General features: G+C 38.2%; 1 protein-coding gene across 5 annotated transcripts in view; it reads left to right on the top strand.

Annotated features, from left to right (window-relative positions):
* KIAA0825 (KIAA0825 ortholog) overlaps positions 1-26,393 on the top strand; it is a 245,160-nt gene that overhangs the window by 111,874 nt on the left and 106,893 nt on the right. For 4 of the 5 annotated variants that reach the window (XM_053932881.1, XM_053932885.1, XM_053932884.1 and 1 more), the window contains 3 exons: positions 3,617-3,773; positions 8,928-9,083; positions 12,306-12,400. In XM_053932881.1, the coding sequence (XP_053788856.1) occupies positions 3,617-3,773; positions 8,928-9,083; positions 12,306-12,400 (408 nt within the window). Of the gene's footprint in view, positions 1-3,616; positions 3,774-8,927; positions 9,084-12,305; positions 12,401-15,698; positions 15,750-26,393 lie in introns of those variants that run through there. The other variant, XM_053932883.1, reaches the window with a different exon arrangement.

Genomic DNA, 26,393 nt, shown 5'->3' with positions numbered 1-26,393 from the left:
TGAAACAGATTAGTCCTTACTATTGATATACCATGGGTTTGTAATTTAATTGCTGAAATACTAAAATCTGGTTGTTTCATCAGAACAGTGTGTTCATAGTACTACGAGATTTCATGTTATCTTGATGAGCCAAAAATATGGACAAGTCTATTGTTATATCTTTCAAAATGTGATCAGGTACTAAATATATTTATAATTTAATTTTACTGTGGTGATTAAATTAAGAGGAACTGTGAGAAGTTTTCAGTGTTCATTTGTGAATAAAAAGTAAGTATACTTTATTCTAAAACATATCATATCCTTAGGCAAATAGGGTATAGCAAAGCAGGACAAGAATAATTTCCTGCTGTGCCTTTCTGAGAAAATATCAATTTTTCCTTCAGATTTGACATTAAGATCTTTACAGTGATTTTTCAAAGAGTTCTTGTCAGTGTTTGTAGTCCAGTTTGTAGTCCAGTCTGTTTTAATGTTGAGTCATATATCAGTCTGTAAAAATGCCATTCATCAACTTTGCAATATTAGATTGATTGGAATAACATCACTTACTGAATTAAATTGTAACTGCTGAAAGTAAGATTGCTGGTTTTTTTTTCAATGAGTATTCTTGAAGGTTGCAGTTTTTACTGTCATGTCAGGATTTGTCCCTATAAACAAAGGATACAGTGATTGTAGGTTGGAATCAGTGATACCACTGAACAGGTTTTCATGCAGTGCTTTAAGGGACAGTGTCTTGTTTCTATGAGTAGTCAGTTAATGTGGGTATCAGTAAGCAGTAATAATGTTACACAAACACTGACCTTTGTTATCTTTGCATTTCCATTGAATTCTAATTTACAAGATCTAATCCAATGATTAAAAGATTGAAGCCAGATGCCAGTGACTGACAGCATTGTAGAATAAATAAGCATAATAATAATTTTGCACATCTTCAGAAACTGAGATTTTTAAGTTAAAATACTACTGTATTTTCTTTTGTAAAATACGACAAAAATACTGTGTTACATGTTAGGTATCCGATTGTTGAAAGTAAACACAGGAAAATGTTTCTGTTTATCTACAGTGTCAACCAAAGAGAGGACTAGCTTGTGACTAGGCCTGGTAATTCAAGTTTAGGAGAATGAAGAATACATTGCTTGCTCTCCAAGTGAGCAGTTATTTGATACATTTATGAAGTTTACTCCCCTGACTTCAGTTGCATTTCTGCAATAGAAATATAATATGAATGTTGTTTTTCCACTTTTCATTCAAATATTATGAATCAATATCTGTGGGAAAAATGATCCAGTTTATAAATACCTGAGATATGAAATCTAGAGATAAATGTTATTATAAATGCAAATTACAAAATTAATATATTAGAGCTGAAATTCAAATATTGAATTAAAGTAAGTAGCAGCCACATAATTACTAAACAAAAAGCAATCTTTCAAGAAGAAATGTATGACATTCATGAATGAAATTACTATATTGTAATTATATACTATGTACTGTATTGGTGCTATGTAACCATTCAATAATCAAATTATTTTCTGATTTAGTTGGATGCATGTGCATATATGTATACATATTTATAAATGTTTATAGACATAAACATGACAATAGATACACATGAAAGAAAAAAACCCTATGAATTTCAAAAATTTATTTATTCAAAAATTTATCTACGCAGCCATAAAAACATTTTTGGAGTGTAGTGGGTTTTTGTAAGTAAAATTCTTGCTTGATTTTGTGTTATGTTGTTATTATCAGGATTGTTATTTACATTAAAAGTTTAAATAATATATATTAACTTAATTTTAAAGAATTTTAAAGAATTTTAAAGAATTAAAGAATATATATTAACTTAATTTTAAATAACTTAATTTTAAAGAATATAATTTTTAAAGAAAATTATAACCTTCATTGAAAGGTTCAGAAAATAGCAAAGGGTCTTTGCCTGTCTTGTGTACTTCCTGGAAGTATTACTATTCATTAAAATAACCTTTACTTTATGGTAGTACTAGAGCTGTAAACAGTCACATTAGATTCTGAAAAACACACATCCTAGGAAGAAAAGAAATGTCTGTCTTTGCAAAGTAATTTGTCGAATTGAAGATTATTGTTTTTCATCATGGTGACCCTGACCTTGCTGGCTCGATGCATATACAGATTAAGATGAATGCAGTTATTCCTTGGCTGAGGTCTGCCTCTCTCAGGGCACATTCTTGCTAATGACATGATTGATAGGCAGTCCCAAATCCAGAAAGGAAATCATTAATCATAGTGCTGCCTGAATCCAATCATCTGCTTCACCTGCACAGTAGCGGGTAGTAAAGAATACAATTTGGGTGTTGGCACTGATACATTCCTTTGTCAGAGGTTCTTAGCTTTTTCAATGTTAGTTGCTAAGAATTTTGACAAGAAATTCAGGTTGTATCTATACGTGGCATCAAATATCAGCCTTAAGTGTGCTTTAATTTAAAGATCAATTTCTTTGAAGCTTTTCTGTAAAGTACAATATAATAACATAGTATCACTTACATTCAGCAAAGAACAAAATTATAGCATATATTTTGAAACTATTTGCTCTGTAGGACATTCTGAAACTGCATGTGGAAGCAATATAAGCTTTAATGTCCAGCAGCTGTGAAGCATTTCAGAGAGCCTGTAGGTCAAACAGCAGCTTTCAGAAGGACTGACTTTGTAACCATGGCACACTTTCAACAGTAAACTGCAACCACAGTGGTTTTGTTTTCAGGTTTTTTAGAATTTTTTTTGATGTTTTGTTTTTTGTTTTATTTCTAAATGAATACAATACTGATTTTTTTTTTAATTAATTGAGAATTTTTCTTTGGTTTATTTTAAATTAATCCAACAGTGTCTGTAGAAAGGACAATATATTCTTGTTAATCTTTCGAGTTCACGTCAACATACATGTCAAATACCTGTGCTGCAGCTCTAGCATTTGAGGAAAATTTTAGTACTTCTTTCTTAGACTTCATTGGTAGCAATACTAAGATAGTAACTTGTGGCTGTATGCAGAGAGTCTGACAATGATCAGAAATTTGAATGCACAATTGTGGAGGCATTTGGGAATGTCACTTTCAGATTTTTGTTGGTAGAAGTTTCACACAAATATAAAAAACACCCCAAGGAACGGTATAGGACAAAAAATGCAACAAGTGGCAAATAGGTGCCTTTTAAATGGTTAACAACATACCAGTGGAAAGAAAACTACTTCAATTTAAAACTTCTAACCTATACTTAGAGTAATGGCTACCTTTCTGACATGTTAATTAGGCTTTAATATGTGCTGTGACAGGCAAAGAAAAATGTACAAGAGATCGAATATAAATGCCATTTCTAGTACCAAAGATACTTCTCTAGGGGAAACGAAAATATTTGCTACTTCTATATCCTTAAAGAGTGTTTTATGTGTTCATCTTTCCAATTAAGGTGATTAAAATTAGTATAATACTGATATTTAACACGTGATATGTGAGACATATATGTAAAACAACATATGTCTAAGTCAAGTACTTCCAGGATTTTTTGAACATGTAGTTCTAGCTGAGTTAATATTAATATTTTGTTCTTTATAAATTTAACTTAGGACTGTATCTTTTCTATCTTCTAGTGCCTCAGTCACAGTTAAAGGTGCAACATTAGAGGAAGGAGGTATTGCACTTGGATTCACTGAGCATAATATAAACATGATGGTCCTGGATATCTGCCACAAACCAGGTGGTAGTGAGTACCTGAGGCAAATTTATCACATCATCCGGCTCAATGAGGTAGGGAAACGGCCTTTCCACAAACCAATTAGATGTGTACTGGCCTGGGGCAACATCTGCTGGCAGCTAAGTGTTAGTCAAGGAGGTGATAATAGTTCTTAAAATGAATACAGAATTCTATATTGTATAGAATTTTCATAGAATCCATTCAGTTTAGGCTTTTATGCATTTCTACAGAAAAGATTGTGTTCTAGGAAACACTGTAGATTTTATTTAGGAACTTACACAGTAGTATGGCTCATAATTTTCATATTGTAGATGATAGATTCGTTTTAGGAGTCTAAGCACAGTAAAAAAAAAAGAAATCAAGGAAGTGTGTTGAAGAATTGACTTACAAAGGTAAAATTACACTTGGTTAATTAATATTTTGATTTAAGCAAACAAACAACACCTATGGCTGTACTGAGGAAGTAAATGAAATCTTGCTCAATTTAGACAACTCTGTTCAGACAAAGTGCTTTTAAAATTGCAAGATACAAATTCAGATTTATTTGCTGCATATGTAATTTTGGCAATGTAAAAGAATAATCACATTATTTCTCAGGCTGTTCTAAATTGCCTCAAGTTACCAAAAGCATTCTGATTTTATTCGCTGAAATACACATAGGTTTGTTTAAATTGTACAACAGCACAACTTAATTTAGAAAGTTCTGGTTTTAGCTTTAATTATTAAATTTCTTGAATACATGAGTAGGTGCTGTTAAGACCCTTGCAAGTTTACAGAAGTGTTTATAATAAAATACAAAATTATGCAAATATAGGCAGAGGCCAGGATTATTCTTCTGAAAAAACTGGTAGCAGAAAACCCTGACTTAGAGAGCTATGCCTATTGGAAGGCCATAGAGAGCATCTTAGTACTCACACTGTGCTTCTGAAAATAGAATCCAACTGTTTAGTTCCTAAGTATAAGCTTAAAAACAACCTTTATGAGCCTGCCTTTGGAAGTATCAGAGGCAATGCAAGCATATATGTAGAGATGGCAACCTTATATTAGTACAGTACAGAATTGTTATAAGTAATAATTAATTGAGCCAAATTTAATATTTAATAAAACCAGATTTTTATTACGCGACCAAAATTTGGTCTGAGATAGCCACAATCCAATCAAAAAGGTCAGTGCCGAGCCTGGGTATCGGCGCTGGGTGAGACACAGGTCTGACCGCTACAGCAGACGGTCCTCTTTGTTTCACACTGACTGTCCCATCCAATAGGTTTTTATACAGTTTTTCCTGCCAGAGGCAGAGTCCCTTTTCTTCCTTTCAGGACTTCACATATTCATGTGGAGTTCTTTCTCTGGGAAGAGCTGAACAAAAACATGACCAGGGTGATTGCATTCCCGGAATCGGTATTGAGATGTACCTCACCGATGGCTCCGGCTATCTCAATCTCAGATATTTATCACGTATTCATCGTTCCGGCTGTTCCTCAGATCACCTTGGAAAACGACCCATCTCCGGGCTGGCCACGCTCATTTGTTTGTAAATGAGATTCTCCTTCCTCTTGTCCAGGTGGTTTCGGCAGTGTGATGCAATCCTTTATAAGTGTGATGTAATCTTTTATAAGAATGTTTATCACCAGCATAATATATATAAGATATATATATTATTTTATAGACATGAATTATTCCATATACACAGAATCTTTTCAAGTTTCAGTTTCCTGAACAATTAACTGGTTTAGGAAGTGAAGTGAAAATTATTACTGTAATAAACAAAACTTCACCTGGAGCACATTCAAGATTACTCTTGTATAAAGGAGTGTGGAAAAGACCACCGAAAATAGCATGTAGTCCAGTACTTAGGACAGTTACCTAGGGGACAGCATATGCAAGCTCAAATCTTTATACTCCCTAGTTTATACCAGGGAATTGAATCTGCATCTCCCATATCTGAGCTAATTCCCCAAACCTCCATACCATTATTTATCAGCATGGAATTCCTTATTTTTCCCCTGTTGGAGTTTTACCATGTAGAAATAGCAGTAAAAATGCATTCTGTAACTTTTAGGGTCAAAAATAGAATCATACTGTAGCTGAAGGAATAAAATGCACATGCTGGGTTTTGGAGACCCTGATCTAAGATCTGACTCCTGTGAGTATTTGGTTATTTATACAAAGTGGAACAGCTCCAATAGGAGGTATGAGGCTGAGAAGTAGGGGGAAAAGGTACTTCAGCCTGACTTTCCACATCCCAGGTGTCTCTTCTTGAATTTCTGCAGCTAATAAGACCCTTTTAAAAATAAAACATTCCTCAGTGGAAAAAACTATATTGTCTAAGAAAAGAAGAAGAAGAGAAATCCTGTTACAGAAGGTTTTAACTGTATTACTTTCAATTGCCTTTTAAACCACTATAAAACATTTTAATGCTTAGCATGGTATTATGATTATGCACTTTTAAATATTTTTTTTCAAAATCTAAATTATGTTTTATGTGCCTGCTTACCAAGAAATAGATTTGATTGTCTATTCAAAGGTCCATTCTTTTGTTTAGACTCCTTGGAATGTCAAAGGATTGTATTCTTAAAATAAGTTTAGAGATCTTTATGCTGCACTGCTTAGTAATCATGTGTAAAAACAAAATTATGAGACAGAAAATTGTTGTTCTTAGTAATATTCCTTAGAAAATGAGGTGAAAAGGGATATAGATTATTGGAAGCTGCATTTGACAATAGAGATTTTAACAGTTACTACAGTACTTAAAACAGTTTACAGCCCTTCATGTGTTTGCCAAAAATAATAATAATTTTTTAAAAAATTTTTTAGTAATGACAACCAAAGACTCTTCTGAGCTGTCAGGCTCAATAATATTCTGTATACTTGGTTTGATGCCCAGTCAGTGTACTGAGGGTATAGTTCACATGTTTACTGATGTGATTTCATATTTTCACATTTTGAAACACAACCCTTTCAGAGCCTACAATATTTACTATACCAAAGGACATCTTAAGGTAATATATTCACCACTGTTGAATAATCTCTTCATGAAAACCAAATACACAGTATTCTATTAAAGACAGAAAAATACCTTTACTGAGGTCAGCTGTATACCACTTGAATTTTTCCAACCCTGGCAAGCAGGTGTTACTGAAATTGGTCAAAATCTCCTTCCTTACACTACTGTAGCATTAAGAAGCAGGCATTCTTTATTACAGTGCCAGATGCTGCAGGGATATCTCCACCAGAATTGTGCATGTCAGGTACAGAAAAGCTCCTGCCTTATATACTGTATTTTACATACATATTCATTGATTTTCCCCAAACGAACCATACATATAATCATCAGTTCCTGGAGACCCATAATATGTCTTCCCCCCCCCCACCCCCCACCCAGCTTTGCACATGCATTCATCTTTCCCAGGGGTCCCTCTGGTGGTCTCTGGTGGTCCCAGATCCCAAAGTTACCTGTTCAGTGAACTAGTGTTGCTTTCTGAAAAGGGAGCTGAGATGGCATACCCAAGCTGGTTCATTATTTTTTAATGTTTAACATGATCCTACCGAATACATATTGTGCCATTCTGTAGAACTACTGGTTTTGCAAAATAAGCATTGTGTTTTCCCACCAGCTGAGCAAATAGTTCTTCATCTGGCAACACATGGACAGCTATTTCCAGTACTGCATCTGAAAAAGTAACACAGTCTGTTTCTGCTCTGTCTGTTACATCCAAAGGGCTAGGTTGCTTTAGTCTACAGATTTTGTAAAAATGTGTACATGGAAGGCAGTACATTTATGAAAATTTGGTAGATGTACAGAAATAGCTTTTAAATAACCTTCTTCACCATGGCTCTGAAATCTTTGTTAGGGCATAAAGTAGTAAATGAGTGAATGGGGAAATAAAAATCCAGATATTTTTGAAAAAGTGAATAAAAATAGCTAAAAGAGGGTATGTTTTCACAGGTGCTTTGTGACATTGTTTTAAGGAGAAAAAAGGTCAATTTGTTTTTCTTCATTTGGTTGGTTGGGTTTTTTTTCCTTACACTAAGACAGTTTTGTGATTCTCTTGGTCAGACATGACATTTGAATGCAACCAGCAGACAGTCCTTCTCTTTCTCCTGTCCTTGTGATTTTCCACTCATAGCCCCCACCTTTGTACTAGTACTAGAAATCATGTGGCTTGTTTATCTGGATGAAACCTTTTTTTTCCTCTGGCTGATTTCACAACATATGCTAGTGCCAACTCAAGAGAGAAACAGCTGCAGTCTGTGTGGCCTGAAACTGAATTTGTCCCTTTCAGGTCAGGCCATAGTTGGGTAAGTTTAAAGAGATGATGAAATTCTTCCTTTAGAAAGACCTAGTGAGAGGCACAGGATGCCTTGGCAGGTAGTTTGCCTGTTATTCCATCTCAGTAGTACTGCAAATAAGAGGAGCATTTACATCCACCCATCCTAATGACTCATCTTGAGTACTTGCTCCATGTAATGGACTTCGTTTTAATAACAATAAACTGTTTAATCACAGTAGTTATTCTAGCAAATGGATGTGTAAATGTTTCATTATCTAGTTCTTCATAAAATTATTCTGTTTAATCAAAACACTTTATTGGCCTGCAATGATGATTTATTTACATAGTAGTCGAAGAAGTGAAAACAGAAAAGATGGTGTCCAAAATAATAATGCATCTGTTACAGTATAGTTTCTAAAACTGCAATGCAAACCATACTGCTTCTAGTCCTTGAATGTTTAAGCAGCTAAAAATAGCTTTGAAGAGTGGGAGAATATTTATTTCCTCTGTTTAAAAAACATGGTTAGAACATGTTAATCAAAGAATTGATTTATAGTGATATAGTAATTGTTGACTGTTTTCCAAAAAGTTTAATTCAAAAGATATGAAAAACATTTGTTGTTCTCTTCTATATAATCCTAGCATATATATATATATTAAATGAGAACTTACACACATAATTTGACAACAATTTCAAAGCAAAAGTTTAGGTTGTTCTGTTTTGCTCAAGTTGGGTGCATTCTTTTCGAGGTTATTTCTTATTCATTGTAAAATAATGATGTTCTTAAAAACATTTCTATTTTTTAAGAGATTGTTAATTCCCCACTATATTAAAAGGAACTTCTATCTTTCAAATTTATGCTTAAAATGTAGGCAAATTTCACTTAGAAAGCTAGGTGGCCTGTACTATTCTGTGGTTGCTTTTTCTTCCTAAAGGAATATTTGAAAGAGCAGCTGTCGTGTGAGAATTCTTCTGAAGATGGTGTTACCTTGAGTCAATGTCTGCCTTTGACACTGAAGGGCAGAGAAGAGCAGCCTGTCTTCAACCCTTTCCAGGTGTACAGACAATCTTATGCAAAAGTATTCAATCAGGTTTGTGAAAATCTGAAACCTTGGTTATAGTATAATTTTTACTTGTTGGTATTATTATGAACATGATAATGACAAAGACTGAATATATGAAAATGGACTATATGAATGGAATAATGGAATATATGAATAATGGAATAATGGAATATATGAAAATTATTTGTGTGTGTTCACATTTAATGAAGCAGAAAGGAATATTATTTCTTGGGAGTGTAATGAGGGTACCCTCTACAATACTACAAAAAGCCATTACCGGCCTTTTATTTGATCGGAATTATTACATGTAAGAGCAATTTGCATTTACTTACGCTTTCTGTGTTCAGTATACTGAGGGAAAGCCCATAGTAGCAATGACATTTATTGCATCTGTGCAATAGTACATAGGGTTAGTCTTAGTCCTTTGAAAAATCATGTCAGAATTCTAAGTTCACTTTTAGAATCTTCTTTATGGGTCTTTCACAGATATGTTGAACAGTCAAGTAAAGAATGCTTTAGAAATACAGAGATTTTACAGAACAATGAGACTAAGCAGGTTAAAACACACACACACACACAAAGGCATTAATTTATCTGTTTTTCTTTAAGTCATGCTTATAATATGTAAAGGATTACAATTTTCTTATAGAATTTAGTTTCTAGATAATGGAACAGTTAAAGAAAAGAGATCTAGTTGCCTAAATCTCTGCTGGAGCATTCCATGACCAATTCATTACACAAAATGCTAAATAGTTTCTGATACCACTTTAATACTTAAAAAATATTATGCCATTGTTTCTCATATATTCTTAATATGTCATCAACATTTTTGATTCCAGCATGTAATCAACATATTGATTCCAGCATTCAATTCAAATATTTGAAAAGATTTGGTATTACAGTGACTCGAAATTCACTTTACAGACTTGTGTAGAAATGCATCCTTTTTCAGTGCAGACTTGCTTATACACAGTGTAGTCTCTCCAATTTTGACTGTTTTGGTCTATTTCATCAGTTATATTGCTGTAAAATATACTTGTTTTTCTTACTTGTTTAATGACTGCTTAGTCATTGTCATTAACACATAAAAGTGTTAATATCCTAGAAAAGGATTCCAGAAGGCTTCTCAAGGCTTCTCACTCCAGAGAAACATGCTTTATAGAATCTTTTAATCAACAGAATCATAGAATAGCTTGAGTTGAAAGAGACCTTCCAATCAAGAATCACAGAACCACAGAATGGGTGAGATTGGAAGGGACCATAGTGGGTCATCAGGTCCAACCTCCCTGCTCAAGCAGGATCATCCTAAAGCACATGGCATAGAATTGTGTCCAGATGGTTCATGAGTATCTTCAGTGAGGGAGACTCAACAGTCTCTCTGGGGAGTCTGTTCCAGTGCTCAGTCAGCCAGGCAGTCAGGAAGTTCTTCCTCATATTCAGCCCAGAAAACCAATGGTGTGATGGGCTGCATCAAAAGGAGCGTGACCAGCAGGTCAAGGGAGTTGATTCTGTTCCTCTATTCTATTCTGGTGAGACTCCACCTGCAGTGGTGTATCCAGCTCTGGGGTCCCCAGCACAGGAAGGACATGGAGCTGTTGGAGTCCAGAGAAGGAACACCAAAATCACTAGAGGGATGGAGCACTTCTCTTATGAAGAAAGGCCAAGAGAATTGAAATTGTTTGGTCTGGAAAAGAGATGGCTTTGGGGTGACCTAATTGCAGCCTTGCAGTACTTGAAGGAAGCTTACAAGAAAGATGGAGAAGGACATTTTACATGAGCATGTAGTGACAGGACAAAAGAGAATAGATCCAAACTGACAGAGAGTAGCTTTAGATTAGATATTAGAAAGAAATTATTTCCTGTGAGGGTGGCGAGGCACTGGAACAGGTTGCCCAGAGAAGCTGTGGTTGCCCCATCTATTTAAAGTATTCCAGGCTAGGCTGGGCAGAGCTCTGAGAAACCTGGTCTAGTGAAAGGTGTGCCATGCCCATGGCAAGGGGTTGGAACATGTGATCTTTCAAACCTCAATCATTCTATAATTCTCTTCTCTGATTCTATTTCTAAACTTAATGATGTTATTAAATAGTTTAGTTCCCTTTACCATTAAATTGCACATTTATTTAGTGTGTGGGACTGTCCATTTATTAAACAGTGATCAGTATAGCTGAGTGTCTGGTTTCCAATGAAAATTATTGCCAGTGCCTGTAGAAGATGCCAGAGCACTGGCAAGGAACATTTTCTTATTCATTCACTTTCCGCTTTCTCAGTACTTTATTTTTTCTTGTTACTCTTATTTGCCCTTCATACTCTATATTTCACCTTTGTTTTTCTACTTTACTTTAACATGTATGGCAAAGATGAAGGATAGGGAGTAAATTAAGTAAGGAGAAGGAGAGTGATAAAATATATATGGAAGGAATAGGAGAGATTGCACTGATTCTGCTCTCCCAGAGGAACCAAGTGCTGTCTGTAAGAAGAAAAAGATGCACTCCAAGTTATACTTTAGTGTTATTTAGGTTTATTTCCATTGTTTTGACTTGCTTAAACTTTTTTTTTACTACTCAGTGCTATTTCAGTGTTACGACAGTAACTTTGTACTTATTTTCTCCCAAGAAGATTAAATTATAGTCACTACTTCACCATTGCTGACAGTGAAAAGGAATATTATGCAACAGGATTTACTGGGTTTTTTTTAATAAGAATGTTGTGTATGGTCTTTTGTCTGCCCTCTGATGATGTAGATTGCTTTTGCTTATTAAATAAGCAATATGGAGTTATATTTGTTCAGCTTTTCTACATATAATGCTATTTATAATACAGCATTAAATCACTCTAATTATTATACAGGTTACTTGAATTCCAGCTATACCAAATTTTTCATTACATAACTTTTTGCTGACAGCAGAAAATGCAAATTGCTGTTGCATAAAAAGTTGCCAACTATTTTGTTTTTTGGACAAAGAGTAAAGCTCTCAGACAAAGCTGTTGATCAGAATGCCATCAACAGTTGGAAGAATAATGGTTCAAAAAACTGATTTATCTTTGTATAAATAGTAGCTATGTCCCTAATTAATTTATTGCCATTTTATTGGAATAAAAAACTTCTTCTGTGGATGTGACTGATATAATCTCTTTAAGTCCTCATTCTAGACCCCTCTCTTTGGTTAGTATATTGCAGCTGGAGTTTTAATGTACTCATCATATTAATGCTGATTAATAACTAACTAGCTTCTTTCCATGTATCAACAGTCAGCCATTACTGAATGGAAATGGGATTGGTCAAGCTTGCTGCCAGGTTACTTGGGACTGAATCAGATAGCCTTCAGGGTGCTGCTGACACACAGGTAATGGGATTTTGGCAAATCATCACGTTTTCCTTTTGTATTTTTGACTTTGTAATAGTAAATACACAAAGATTTTAGTGGTGAAATTTGTAAAGCAAATTCTGCATTTCTTTTTAAATACATAGTTTTAAAATGTAATAAATTTTTTTTGTAGTATTTGATCCATACTCAGATGTCTTTCAATTGTGGTTTTGAGGTGTATAATTTGTTCTTTCTGTCTGAGACAGAAGTATATGAATATATGTTGGCATTGCACTTAAATAATGCTTTGGAAAAAAATTAATAATTTTGCAAATCTTTACTGCTCAGGGAGATTTCAGCATAGAATTTAGGCTATGTTTACTCAAGTTGCAAAGTATCTTAAGTTCAGTTGGAGGCATGACAAGTGTAGCTAGAAATAGAAAGTGTTTCCTTAATAGTTTTCAATTAATCAAACTATTCTCATATTTTATTGCCTTTTCACTTGTAAAATGCAACTGCTTAATTCAGAAAATGCAATTTCTTAAATTCAGAAAAATTTAGGTGGAGTTATTTTGGGGGGTTGTGTGGTTGGTTTGTTTTTTGTTTGTTTTCTGTTAATATTTGTCACTTGTGAAAGCTGGAAAACTTACATGTTGCACACTAAACTAAGACATTCCCTTCTTAATTCTGAGTCCTCCTGATGGTACCTAATAAGATCCCATCAGTCAACTTTTGAACTGACTGTTCCTCTATTTAGAAACTAGAGTGACATTTTCAAAAGTGTGTGAGTTTGCATGTCATAAAGGTTTTGGGTTTTTGTCTCATTTTCCCAATTTATCACTAGCAGTTAGTCTTAAACATTTAATTCTTCCTTCATTTCATATATAAAATACTTCTACAGTCTGTTTTGAGTCTTCCATCTTAATTCAGATAAGATTACTTCTTTCCCTACCCAAACTGTTCTTTTCCAAAAGTTTAATTGCACAAAAAATCATGCCAGCAAAAATTTGGTATTCAGTTCTCTTCTTGATGTCCTTTGTTACCTGTTACCAGACAGAATGTGAAACTTCACCGACTTCGTGTGTTAAATGTCAGAGAAAATACAGTACTATTTTTTTTTCTTTGATGGTTCTCCTGCTGATTGATATCTCATGTCCTTCATTTAAAATTAAGTAGATTGTCCTTTTATAAGAGACTCTTAGACTAAAATTGGTTCTTGAACTTCACTTCATGTTATTGTCATCAATATGAGCCAAAGGGAGCAGAGGGCTGCTGTGATTTGCACAGGAAACATTTCATGTGCACATTTCATATTCAATGTTCCCTTAAAATGCATTTCATTTTTCTTTTGATCTCTTTATAGACATTAAAAAGAAATCATGTGTATGCCTCCTCTGTCCTCTGTATTTCACATTCTTGTTGTATCATCTATTTTTAAAATTTTAATTAATTCCCTAATTGTTGTCATCTTTCCTAATTTGAAAATGTCTTCATTCATTGCCCTTCTACATGGTAAGGAAATTCCCATCCAGAAGTGACATTATGAAAGTAATTAATGATTAGAGCATGGATCTAATATTTCAACCACTCTACAAACCAACACATTGTTTAGATCCACTGTGATCATAAAAAGTAGAATAGCTGATCCAGTATCTGCCGTAGCAGCCAGCATCAACAGCACAACTTGTCTTTATCTGACTTTATTTTTATCATAGCTAAAGTGTGTCTACTCATATTTTCCACCTTACTAGGGCAATTCTAGCTGTTCTTGTGGCTACACAAGCAAGCTTTGCAGTAATACTCAGGTGAGCCCTATCTTTAGGTGATTCTTCATGATCCTTCCTAGAACTGCATAAATTGCAGCCTTTCTTGTCCTCAAGACTTAATGTTCAATCTGAATGAGTGTGTGATTATTTTGACCTCCCATTTATGGATTTATGGTGGACCTGTTCTGTTTCTACTGTTTCCTTCCGGAGATGGGACCATGGGCAGTACTTGAGCTGTTTCAGAACCATCATTTTATAAAGTGGAGCACCATAATAATTTAATTACTCCTTCCTTTGAGGTGTGCTAAAGCTTTCCCTGAAACGTCATGTCTGTGCAGGCAAAAATATTTTCATCAGTTCACAGTGATGTTGGAATGATATTTATTTCCTTCTTTTCATATTTCAAGAAAAAAACTTGTCAGTTGCATATGAAGTTAAAAAAGCATAGTCTTTCTTTTGAGGAAAAAAAAGTGGCAATGCTTAGGGGACTCATTTACAAGGGAAATGCTCCCCTAACCTAGTTAATGACTGAGTTAGGTGAGAGGGTGTTATGAGAACATTGTCCCAGAGCCAGCAAGTGTTAGGCAAATTAATTAGTTGGTGGTTAGGGGAAAGTAAAATACTTTTAAGACTGGTTAAAAAGGAAATTAATTGTTGTCTACTACTCATTGCTGGCTTCACACAATGATGGGAATCTAATCCATGCATTCCTATGATCCTCAAAATAAAAGTGTCCAGAAAATTTTTCAAATTAAAGATGTGGTGGTTGTAAGGATCCAGAATCCTCTCACAGAGTCCCTCAAAGGGGCTTACAAAGATTTATGTATGTACCCTGAGTTAGATGCAAGGGAGGAATACCAACAAGATACTCCTTAAGAGTCAAAATAACAAAAACTTAACTGGTAAACTTGAGAAAATCAGGGAACTTTAGAAAAAGTTTAAAGCAACATTGAATCAATATAAAGCATTTGAGAAAACATTAATTTAGCAAGCTCTAAGGCCATTCAATTTAACAAACCTCAACCCATCTGATTTTAATTTACTCAAAAATAAATAATATGTATATATATTATATATATAGTTCAAACTGCAAGAATAGAAGTTAAAATGTTTTTCTCAATTATACTTGAAACAGTATCTTTTAGTAATAAGACCATTAACATTCAACTAACTTATGAACTTGATTTACATAAGTTTTAAAAAATATCCTACATATTTACAGAGATACATGCTGCCTTTTCAAGTCTTGGACTCACTTGTTCTTCCTTAGCTACTCCAATAACAAGTGGGTGTTCCTTACCTCTAATACATGTATTAAAGCAAGAAGAGCAATTGTTATTTACTTACCCATATCTCGACTTATAATTACTGTCCTGCTCATAAAGTTACAATTGTTATTGTCTGGCCAAATCAGTGTGTTGAAAATCGGCAAGAAGTACTTAGGAGTAGGCAAAAAGCTGGTGTGTTGTCAACACTGAGGCACAATTCCAGAGCACAGTACCATGCATTATCCTTCTTGTTTATGTACTCTCCTTTATATAAAAGTTAAATTTATGACCATTATTTTTCAGAGGAATATGTTGGCAACTTGTACATAGTTAGAAGATACTATTATTTTGCTGGACTTTAAGATGTGATCTGCCTTGCACAGTTGAGCAGGACTTTCAGGTACACTGAATACATTACGATAACATAAAGATATTCCTGTCACTATAAAGAGGAGAAAAAAAGAGACATTTTTGTAACATGTGAAGCCATTATCCAATATTGCAGTTATTTGCAGTTCTGAAGAGGAATGGCTGCGATTCCATCCTCTACCCTTAAGGAGGTTTCACTAAGCACTGGTGTCTGTGCAGGGACAAGTAGTGATTTAGCTGGAGTGATGTAGATCCTGCTACAGGCGCACACTGGGAGCTATAGGAACAGATAGAGAAGAACTCACGACTGGCAAAGCCAACTGCTGGAATCTTCCCCAGACTGGGGTGACTCCGGGTGGTGGTAAAGTCTCTCCTCCAACCCGTGCCTTCAAAGAAAGACCCAGTAGTCTTCAGTCATCTGGTCTCAAGGCAGTTTATTGCATGTTATCTCAAGGCACACAGACTTCTTGATATTCTCCCTGACTCCTTCTCCCTTTGCGTCTCTCTCCATCTCCCTCTGTCTTCATCTCCGTCTCTCAAGGGGCTGGTGCCATCTTTTATATCACACATTACGTATTAAATGTTTATAGTTTTTCCCCAATGCCTATTACCTATATTGAACAGTGGCTTTCTACTCTAAACCAATCTGTGAGTGCCAACATCACCAAGAACATGGGGAATAGGAAGGAGAAAGAAGGAGGACAGGGCACGCCCAAATCCCTCCATCTTAGAACCTCTGACCCCCATGTACAAAACTCAGACCCCTCTATACAAGGCCTAAAACCCCCCTGTACAGCACTCAAAAATCCTACCTTTTACTTTGTGACTACTTCTATTATAATATCTAAACTTTTGTGATTTCTTGTTCTTCCTGCAAAGTTGGTAAATTGTTCCATGGGTCAAACTCAAAACCACAGGGGTTCCTGGCCGCCTGCCAGGGTCTCAGAGGCTTCTGCCCTAGACCCGGAACATCCAAGAGTGTCTGAGGGACACCTTGGGTTCCGACAGCCAACAACAGTCAGGACCTTCAGAACAGAAAGGTTAACTTAATAACTGAGAGGGGAATGGGAATGTGTTATTTTTACCATAAGTGTGTCAGGTGAGAAATAGTAACAAGTTTGAAAAACTATAGAAATTAAAACTAGTATTTGTTCAAGTGGATAAGAAATGCTATAAAAATGTCTAAACTGAAAATTAGAATTTTATTTCCAACAGATAAGCCAATGTAGCTCAAGAACTTTCCAGAAAATGTTTATACACTGATGTGAGCTTAAATAGTTTTAAGTTGGAACAGTATAACCAAGTATCTAGTCAACTTTGGTCTAGTCAACTTTGGTCATGTGTTGTTTTGATAGAAATTCTGAACTGACCAGCAGCTTCTGAAAGTTGAAAACATGGAAATGTTCATATATTGGCTTTCAGGAAACCATTAAAAATGAGTAAGTTTGTTTTTTACTAAAACTGGATAAAATCTGTAGGCTTTGTTGCTACAGCTACAAGTCAACTATTAATGACGGTTGGTGAAGAGCTAGGGTGCCATTAATATTGCAGTAATCATCACCTGCTTGGTGTTAGTAAAAATGATACTCTTATAATGCATATTAGAACATTTGCTGCAAAATAGATATAAACTCTCAGATCCCTTGGACTACAGATTTTTTTCATAAAAACTGTGTTCTTGCTGATAAACTACTGGCCTGTTTACAAGTGGTTCTGCTTTTTGGGTGGGCAAAAACTATCATTAGCAGCAGAGTGCTGTCCTAGGATTGAGAAAACCTTTTACCTAGTATCTTTTTATTTAAAAAATTTCAACTGTACTGCCTTTTGCAAATTCATTTGTTTATATAGTTGTGGCATTTTTTCCCATATTAGAGCAAGGGGATAAAATTGTGTGTTTTGACTTTGATTAAGCTTAATAAAACTGAAGTAAGAAAATCTTGTTTAAAATTTTGAATGATTGCAGGGTAAAATTTGCATAGCTCTTGTATATTCTAGTGAATACACAGACACCATCTGTTAAGAATGATAGCCATATGGTGAACTATTTATAGAAAATGTTTATATTCATTGTGTTGTTGATTATCTAGATATCCAGAAAATGCAGTTTTAAAATCTAGTTTATCAATGCGTGGAAAAATTTATTATGTGGTTTTGAAACTGAAAAGAATGCCAACAAACTGTATGTGTTTTGTTGTCTGTCAAAGATTTTTTATAAAACTTTACAAAAGCCTAAATCTGAGAAATGAGTGAAAAAAACCTCCACAGTATTAAAAGGTATGAAGTTCTCTTAACAATTTTCTTTGTGGAATAAACAAATTATGGAAGAGCAGTTACTGACATGATGCCAAGACAGAGAGCTTATCTGCATGGCAGAGGACAGCAGTCTTACATCTAGTGAACTTCTAGGTATGTTTATCTGTCTTCTAAACTGCAGATGCTCCCAGACGATTGGTATCCAAATTTGCTGGATATTGGGAATTCATACTGTTGCTACAGTTAAAAGTCAACTATTAATGATGACTGGTGAAGAGCTAGGATGCCATTAATACTGCAGTAATCATCACCTGTTTGGTGTTACTATAAATGATGCCCTTATAATGCATATGATAACAGGCTTTCTAAAATGCATGGAAGGCTATGAAAGGCCTCATTGCTCTTATAGCAAAAGTATCTCATTGCTCTTGTATCAAAAGAAGCAGGTGAAAGGTATTAATCCATTATTGTACATCTCTTGGTTAATCACGAAGTCAGGCTTAGACCCTAGTGCTGGATGTACCAAAAAAAGCCAATTGGATTTTGTGGAAAATCTCACTTTGACCTTTCTGGGTAAGCAAGGATCCTGTTCCATAAATGAGTTGGTCAATAACAAAGTATATGTAACATCTGTCACCATAAGGACTATCTTTTTTCTGCTTATCCTCTTCTGCCATAGCTAATCAAACCATACTGTGACTTGAAAAAATATGTCAGAAGTAGATTTAGTTCCCTGCCTGGCACTTTTAAAGCATTGGTGGCAGAACATACATCAATAAGAAAAAGGAAACAGTAGTACACACTGTTTGACTGCCACTCAAGCTCCTATCATGTATACAGTTACAGCATGAATTTCACAAGTAAATGAGGTTAAAGATGAGGCTCCCTATATGCAATACACTTTTCTGATTGTTATCAGTCTCTTTTTTCTGCAGATATATTGCTGAATCATATGAAAAAAAATATTCTCTGATGACAATCTCCAACAGAAGGTGCTAAAAACATAAGGATTGCCATATCCCATTTAACCTCATGTAATACAAGCTACTTTTTAATACTTGAGAGTCCTTTATGATGAGGCCTTTGCTAGCCTTGCGATATGAAAGCATGCACTTACTGGCTCTCTTTTAATTAACAACTATAAAATTGCTTAAATAAGGTTTCATGATAATTGGATGCTTTTTCATTGCTCAAACCTGGCTTCTGAAAAAGTAAAAATAAAATGAATGGAAAAGAAGAAAGTATTGCTGATACATCTTTTTGTATTCAAAAGTGTAGTAAGCACAGTGTGTTGGCTAGGGCAGAGACCTGTAATCCAAAACTCTTTCTTCTAATACTGTCTCACACTATCTTGGTTCCCCATTTGAATTAGATCACATTTGTCTGCATTTTTATATCCTTTGATATGCTTTTGTCTTGGTTTATGAATGGTATTCCACAATTTAGTGCTCCTGCTGAGACTCTCCAAACCACTGAACCACTACTTACTCCTTTTCCCCTTCTCTCCCCTCCCCCATGATGCTATGGAGAGGAGAGTTGGAGGCACAAAACATAAACATCATGGGTTTGAAACAGCACTGAATGAAGAAAACAAGTAGTAACAGCAACAATACTAACAACAGAGGGTACAAGAGAGGCAAGCAATTCACATGGAAACCTTTCCCTGACAATAATAGAGATAATAGGCAACTGCTCCCTCCACCCCACTGACCCAAAAGAGAACCCTTTCCCCATCCTCAGAAAACTACATGAGGTGGTATAGAGTAACCTCCAGGTCTCAGCCATGCCTTTCCTGGCTAGTGCAAAAATTAATTCTGTCCTGCCCAGAACCAGGATGGCTTTGATGGGAATACTGCTAGGTATATTCAATGTATTTTGTTAATAATGCATTTGTGTATTTATTGTTAGGATTCATTGATTCCTTCAAAGGTATATATCTTTTCTTCACAACTAGGTATTTTTGTGTGCTATAAATCATTACTTGGAAGTGTGGTACTTTGGCATTTTTATCACTATATAATTACCCTCATGATTGCTATCCTGTGACTTAGGTGGCTTTTCTTAAAAACAGATATTTCCTTTCATCTGTAAATAATTTGCCCTCCTTTCAACTTTGTCTCAAATCCTTTTCTCACTAGGGATTCTAAAGTGGGGATACTCATGTTCATTTTTCTTGTATATTCTTTTCTTTTTCTTCTTTCAGACCCTTATTGATCTAAGTTTTCATTCTTAATAGACACATAGTTATATAGTGATTGTAGGTGTAATATAAGTGTAATGTGTAATTGCTTAATGTATAAATGTGAATTAATGCATTCAAAGTATTGACTTCCCTGATTGTACAGAGTGGCTTAGCTTCTCGTCTTTTCTATAGACTTTCTTGCTATACCTGCAAGGGAAGAGGCTGCAAGACACAAGCTGACAAGCTAAAAGTCTGTCTTGTCTATCAAGGCATTGTTTCTTCATTTTGCTGCTTTTATGCCGCGTCTCGTCCCCACTTCGCAAGAGCAGATCCCTTGCTAGCCCCGGCTAGCTCTTTTTGGGGCGATAAGGCAGCGAGAGGTACTCCCTGCTGAACCCAGCTGGGCTTTAGAGAGTGCCTTCGTGGGTCCGAGGACACTGCTGATCCCACCGGCAAGGAAGGAGGCGACACTCTTCTGGGGGTAGGTCCAAGATTTATTGTGACTCTGAGGAGAGCCCCAGAGCCCAACAGCACTCAAAGAGGTCCCAGAAGAGAGTGAGCTCTGGGCCTCGAGCAGGCCCTGATACAGGGTGGGCGGAAACCCGATCAGGCAATGGGAGAAGACATGGGCATGGCCCTCCGAGGGAAGGACACCCGGGGTATCCACTTAGCAGGGAGGGACCCCAGGCCATTGTCCAGTCACCCAGCGACCCCAGCAGAAGCCTCCAGACAAAGGGGAAGGATGGACAAGTCACCTGGGAGGGGTCATGGGCATGAGTCAGGGTTTTTGGGATTGATGGACACACAGGTGCAGATGGGAAAACCTGGGATGAACCAAAAAGGCACAAGGGCGGTACAGAGGGATAAACCATTTTGAACATACATACAGTGGAACCTAAAAACATAACTCCACATCTCCCTCTTTTTTGTTTTAAAAAGAAAAGAAGGAAATTGATTAAATGGGGTTTCTGAGTCCATCTGATCCTTGAGACAGGGATCTTGATTCAGAGGCTCTTCTTCTGAAGCAGGATGTTCATCTTCACTGATGGAGAGATGGACTCGATTAACTGAGATGGCAGAGTTCAGAGCTTTCGAATAAGTCCCTTTAAAATACTAAAACCAGTGATAAGCGCAGCAAGAACTAGTATGAATAACAGTGCAGTTTGAATTAGTGATTTTGATCCAACCCAAGAGTCTCCATCCTTGGAAAAGAGACCCCAGCCAGTCCAATGACTCCTTCTTTAGGTTGCTGATCAGGTTCTGCATCTTTTGTATTGTGACAAGGATGTCCTCAGCCCTTGAACTTAAATTTAAACAACATAAACCTGCAAAGTAACTGATATGCAAATAATTATTTAGGTAGGGGAGGTCTAAATCAAAAGGAAACAGAGAGCTGAGGGAGCTGGAGAGAGAGGATGAATCTGAAAGGGATGGTTTCCGCCGCCTTCTCAGGGCTGCATTCTCCACCTGAGGACTGACAATGATTGGCTGTGATTTGGGGATGTGTGGTCGCACGAATTTCAAGGGGACCCATCTCAGGCCTGAGGGTGTAGATACGCAAGCATACCCACAACCCCAGGTTACTAAGTCATAGGGTCCCTCCTGCTGCCACGTTTCTGGGTTTTTATCCTTACAGGAGGTTTCTCCTTGAATTTGGCTTCCGGGTAGGTGTGAAAATGCTGGATGATTGGTGGGTTTCGATTTTCAAAGGAACAGTTCAGGAAGTTGATTGTGAAAAGTGCCCTAGCAAGCTGGACCTGGGGGGACTCCACCTTCATCACTGGTTGCTGTTGTTTGAGAACTCTTTTTAAGCTCTGGTGGGTCCACTCCACCACAGCTTGACCTGATGGGGAATAGGGGATACCGGTCCTATGTTCTATTCCCCATTGTTGCAGGAAGCTCTCAAGTTCCTTGGAGGTATACGCTGGGGCATTGTCTGTTTTGATCCCTTTAGGGACGCCCAGCGTCGAGAAAGCTGATACCAGGTGTTTCTCGGCATCAGCAGCTCTCTCCCCTGCGTGGGCAAAAGCAAAGACAGCTCTGGAGAAAGTATCCACAGAAACATGAACGAACTTAAATCTGCCAGAGGAGTGTTACATCCATTTGCCACACCTCGCAGCTTCTCAGCCCTCTAGGGTTGGCCCCTGCGCTCACTGCTGGTATTGGGAGCGACTTACAGGAAGGACATGTGGCTACAATGGCCCGGGCCTAGTCACGGGTGAGCTGGAATCGTCTCACCAGGCCGGGTGCATTCTGATGGTAGAGCTGGTGACTGATTTTTGCCTGTTGGAATTTGTCTGGGAGTGGAGCCATCTGCACAAGGGTGGCTGCAAGGGAATCAGTATGCCGATTACCCTATGCCAGAAACCCCGACAGGTCAGTATGTGACCTGATGTGCATTACATAGAAAGGTTGCTCTCTGTGGGAGACTAATTTTATTAACTTTGAGAGCAAGTTGTGCAAGGCAATGTTGGAAACCTCCTGCAAAACCGCATCTTGAGCTCTGGACACTACACCTGCTACATAGGCCAAATCAGTGACCAGATTAAAAGGTTCAGAGAACCTCTCAAAAGCTCTAACGACTGCAGCCAACTCAGCTGAGGCAAGCCTTCCACCTCAGCAACGTCTGACTCCCACTGCTGAGTCTGAGGATTCTTCTAAGTCACTACAGACTTGTGGGACCCTCCGGATGCGACAGTAAAAACGGTCAGAGCCTTTAAGGGTTTTTTGCTTTGAATAATTTTGGTTGACATTGTGAATTGGACACCCAGATTAAAAATTTTGTGGGCCGGTCTCAAAACAGAAAGTTGACTGGTGTAGCTATCTAGAGCGAATTGCAGAGCCTGATTTTCTTGTAATAAATGTTCCAACATGGTCTTGGTAGATTGGCCCGATTCTAATTTCAAAGGAATGTGAATGCACTCGAAGTCACATCCAGCCAGCTCCCTGATCCTGGCTCTGGCCTTATGGATCAATTCTGCTACCAGCTCCTGTGGCCGTGTCATTCTTTTGGACCTTTGATGACTTAGGAAGACCCACTCTATAATCAGGAGGGGATCCTTCCGTTCCCGGTCCTTCTTTTCCCTGCGAGTGTCTTTCCACTGAAAGATGACTCCATGGAGGTGTGGCAGTCTGCCCAGCACTATAAATTTAAAGGGCAGGTTTGGATCATAGCTATGAGCCTGCCAGGCAGACATTGTCTCCTGGACTTTCTCCAACGCAGTCCTAGCCTCTGGGGTAAGAACCCTAGAAGAACTAGGCTCCTCTCCCCCTTTCAATAAATTGAAGAGGGGGGCCAGGTCTTTGTTTGTAATACCCAGCCAGGGCCTTACCCAGTTTAAAGAGCCACACAGCTGCTGGACATCCGCTAAAGTCTCAATGCTACTTTTAATTGCCAATTTTTGCGGAACAATGGTCCACTTGCTAATTTCCAGTCCCAGGTACTTCCAAGGTGGCATCCTCTGAACTTTGTCCTCACGAAGCTGGAACCCTGCAACAACCAATGCATTAGTTGTCATGTCAAGCACGTGTGTAAGTAGATCGTCATTGGGGGCACAAACTAATATATCATCCATATAGTCGTGGATAATCACGCCATTGCTGGCTGCACGGGCCAGGGCCAGCAATGAGGAGACATACTACTGGCAGATAGTCGGGCTGTTTTTCATGCCCTGAGGAAGGACTTTCCAATGGTATCTCTTCATTGGGGCTTCTCAACTGATGGAGGGAACCAAGAATGTAAAACGTGGCGTGTCTTCAGGGTGCAGAGGAATTTGGAAAAAACAATTTTTTATATCAATAACTGCCAGATTCCAATCTTGGGGTAACATTGTAGGGGACAGCATCCCTGGCTGGAGAGGACCCATATCTTCAATTTCTTTGTTAATTTCTCGGAGGTCGTGGAGGAGCCGCCACTCATTCTTGCCAGGTTTTTTTGAGGACAAAGACGGGGGATTTCCAGGGAGATGTTGTTTCCTGGATGTTCCCTTTGACTAATTGTTCTGCCACAAGCTTCTAGAGCGCTTTTAATTTTTGTTTGTTGAGCGGCCACTGCTCTACCCAGATTGGAGTATCAGTTAGCCAATTTAATTTCTGCGTAGGACGCCCCTCAGCGACCGCTGCCTGAAAAACCTGGGGGGTCGGGATGTCAGTTATGACTCCCCGCTGGGCCATCAGGTCTCTCCCCCACAGGGGTTCCGTATAATCTAAAACAAATGGACGTAAGTGTGCCGATTGCCCATTTTGGCCCCTCGAATTTCACAATGTTCTTTGATTGCCTAGCCAATTGCACACCCCCTACACCTTGAATGCGGCCATCCACATCCTGCAACTCCCAATGAGACGGCCAATTCCGTGAAGGAATGACTGTCACATCTGCCCCCGTGTCTAGGAGTCCATTCATGGGTTTGCACTCACCCCCTTTCTACAAATAACAGTCAATTTTTGGGCAATCTTTTCCCAGTAGCTGGGCTTGACATATCTTGTGAATCTTCTTTGGTGACAGCTTCCATGGATGTTCTGGATGTACTGGAGGACCAGTCACAGGGATAGCCTGTCCAATGATTTGCCCTTTGGGAATGAACACTGCGGGGTGAGTGCAGTGCAGCCACACTACCAAATGTTTTGGGTCTGTGGTGGTTAAACAAGGAGCAATGGTTATGTCGACTGGCATGTGTTTAGTGTCCCCAAGAATGATGTACCTACTGCGAATATTTCGCCAGGTTCCAGGGTTCTCGGTGTCAACTGTGATGAACTACTAATCTGTGTCTTTGAGGTGTGGAGGCTCAGTTAATGCCAGCCTAAAAGGGGGAAAATTGGAACAGGTGTTAAGAATGGGTTTTGGATGGTCGGGGTCCCGACCCAACCAAAACCTGGAAATAAAACGCACATCATCCCCCGGGTTATTAGTCTCATTTGGTAAAGTCATGTCTGGTGAATAATTGTCTGTGTCCTCAGGTGGGTGCTGCAAGTCTCTGCCCTCCCCCTCCAGTGATGGTACTTGTCCCACCTCATTTGTGTCTGCACGCAGGGGGGGAGTGTGCTGGCCATCTAGTTTTTTGGATTTCCCTGCTGGTGGGAAATCCCTCGCCCCTGTTGTTGATTTCTAAATTGTAAAAATTCGTCCTTCATTGGGCAGTGTTGTGCCCAATGTCCCTTCTGATGGCACAGATGACACAGTGTTCCTTGTCTCAGTCCCTTTAGGGGCAGTCCTGGAGAGCAGTGTGGTGAGGCAGGTTTCAGTGTCAGCGGTGCAGCGGCTTCGACGATGGAAACCCTCTTAGGTGCCGCTCGAAACTCTCTAGAGTCCTTTGCAGGGATGGAGACCTTCCACACGCAAACGTCCAGCATGTTTTGTAGGGTGGGGTCCGGATCGAGGGGGAGGCTGAGGATGGCATTTTGGCAGGCTTCATTCACATTTTCTCGGTAATAAATCCTCACTGGAGCCCCTCGTCCAGCACTTGTGAATCTACTGCCCGATGCAGCCAATCTACAAAGCTCACAAAAGACTCTAAAGGTTCCTGCTTAATAGACAAATAGTTAATAATTGGACCACTGGGTTTTAGTTTAAAAAAATGCTTTCTCCACTGCATTTGCACTTTGGAGCAAAGCCTCCCACAGTATCTTTTCTGCCTGCTTTTGACCCAAATCCCAGTCCCCTGCGCCAGACAAGTGGTTTACAGATATCATTCCCCATCTGAATCATGTGAGGTATCCTGATTAGCCAAAAGGTCAGGCAACCTGTCCCTGATGTCCGTTATCCATGCGGACTCCCACACCAAAAACTCTGCCTGAGTTATTAAACATGAAAAAAGAGTTCGCATATCTGCTGGCTCATACTCTGCTGAAGACAGAGTTGCTTTCAAAAGATTGTGGAAGTATTCACTCTCCCGGCCAAATTCCTTTTGCGCTTTACATAAATCCTTTATAACATGTTGGGGGATGGGGGACCACCCTGCAAGGGACCTACCCCCCCACCACGGGGTGTAGGTAACTGGAGCAGCAGTGAAGGTAGGCAGGGAATAAGGTGGGTCGCAGCTCCCCCTCCCCTCCCCCCTGGAGCCCAGACCGTGGGCTCCTCCCCTACCCCACTCCCCCCCCCCCCCCAGAGCACGGACCGAAGGAGAGAGGTTGCGGGGACTGGGGGAGGGGGTGGAGGGAGCTGAGTCAGGACCGGGGGGAGTGGCTGGTGACAA

Source organism: Vidua chalybeata, chromosome Z, assembly GCF_026979565.1.
Source record: "Vidua chalybeata isolate OUT-0048 chromosome Z, bVidCha1 merged haplotype, whole genome shotgun sequence".
In the NCBI taxonomy this organism is placed as follows: Eukaryota; Metazoa; Chordata; class Aves; order Passeriformes; family Viduidae; genus Vidua; species Vidua chalybeata.
This window is presented reverse-complemented; position numbering and strand designations above follow the sequence as displayed.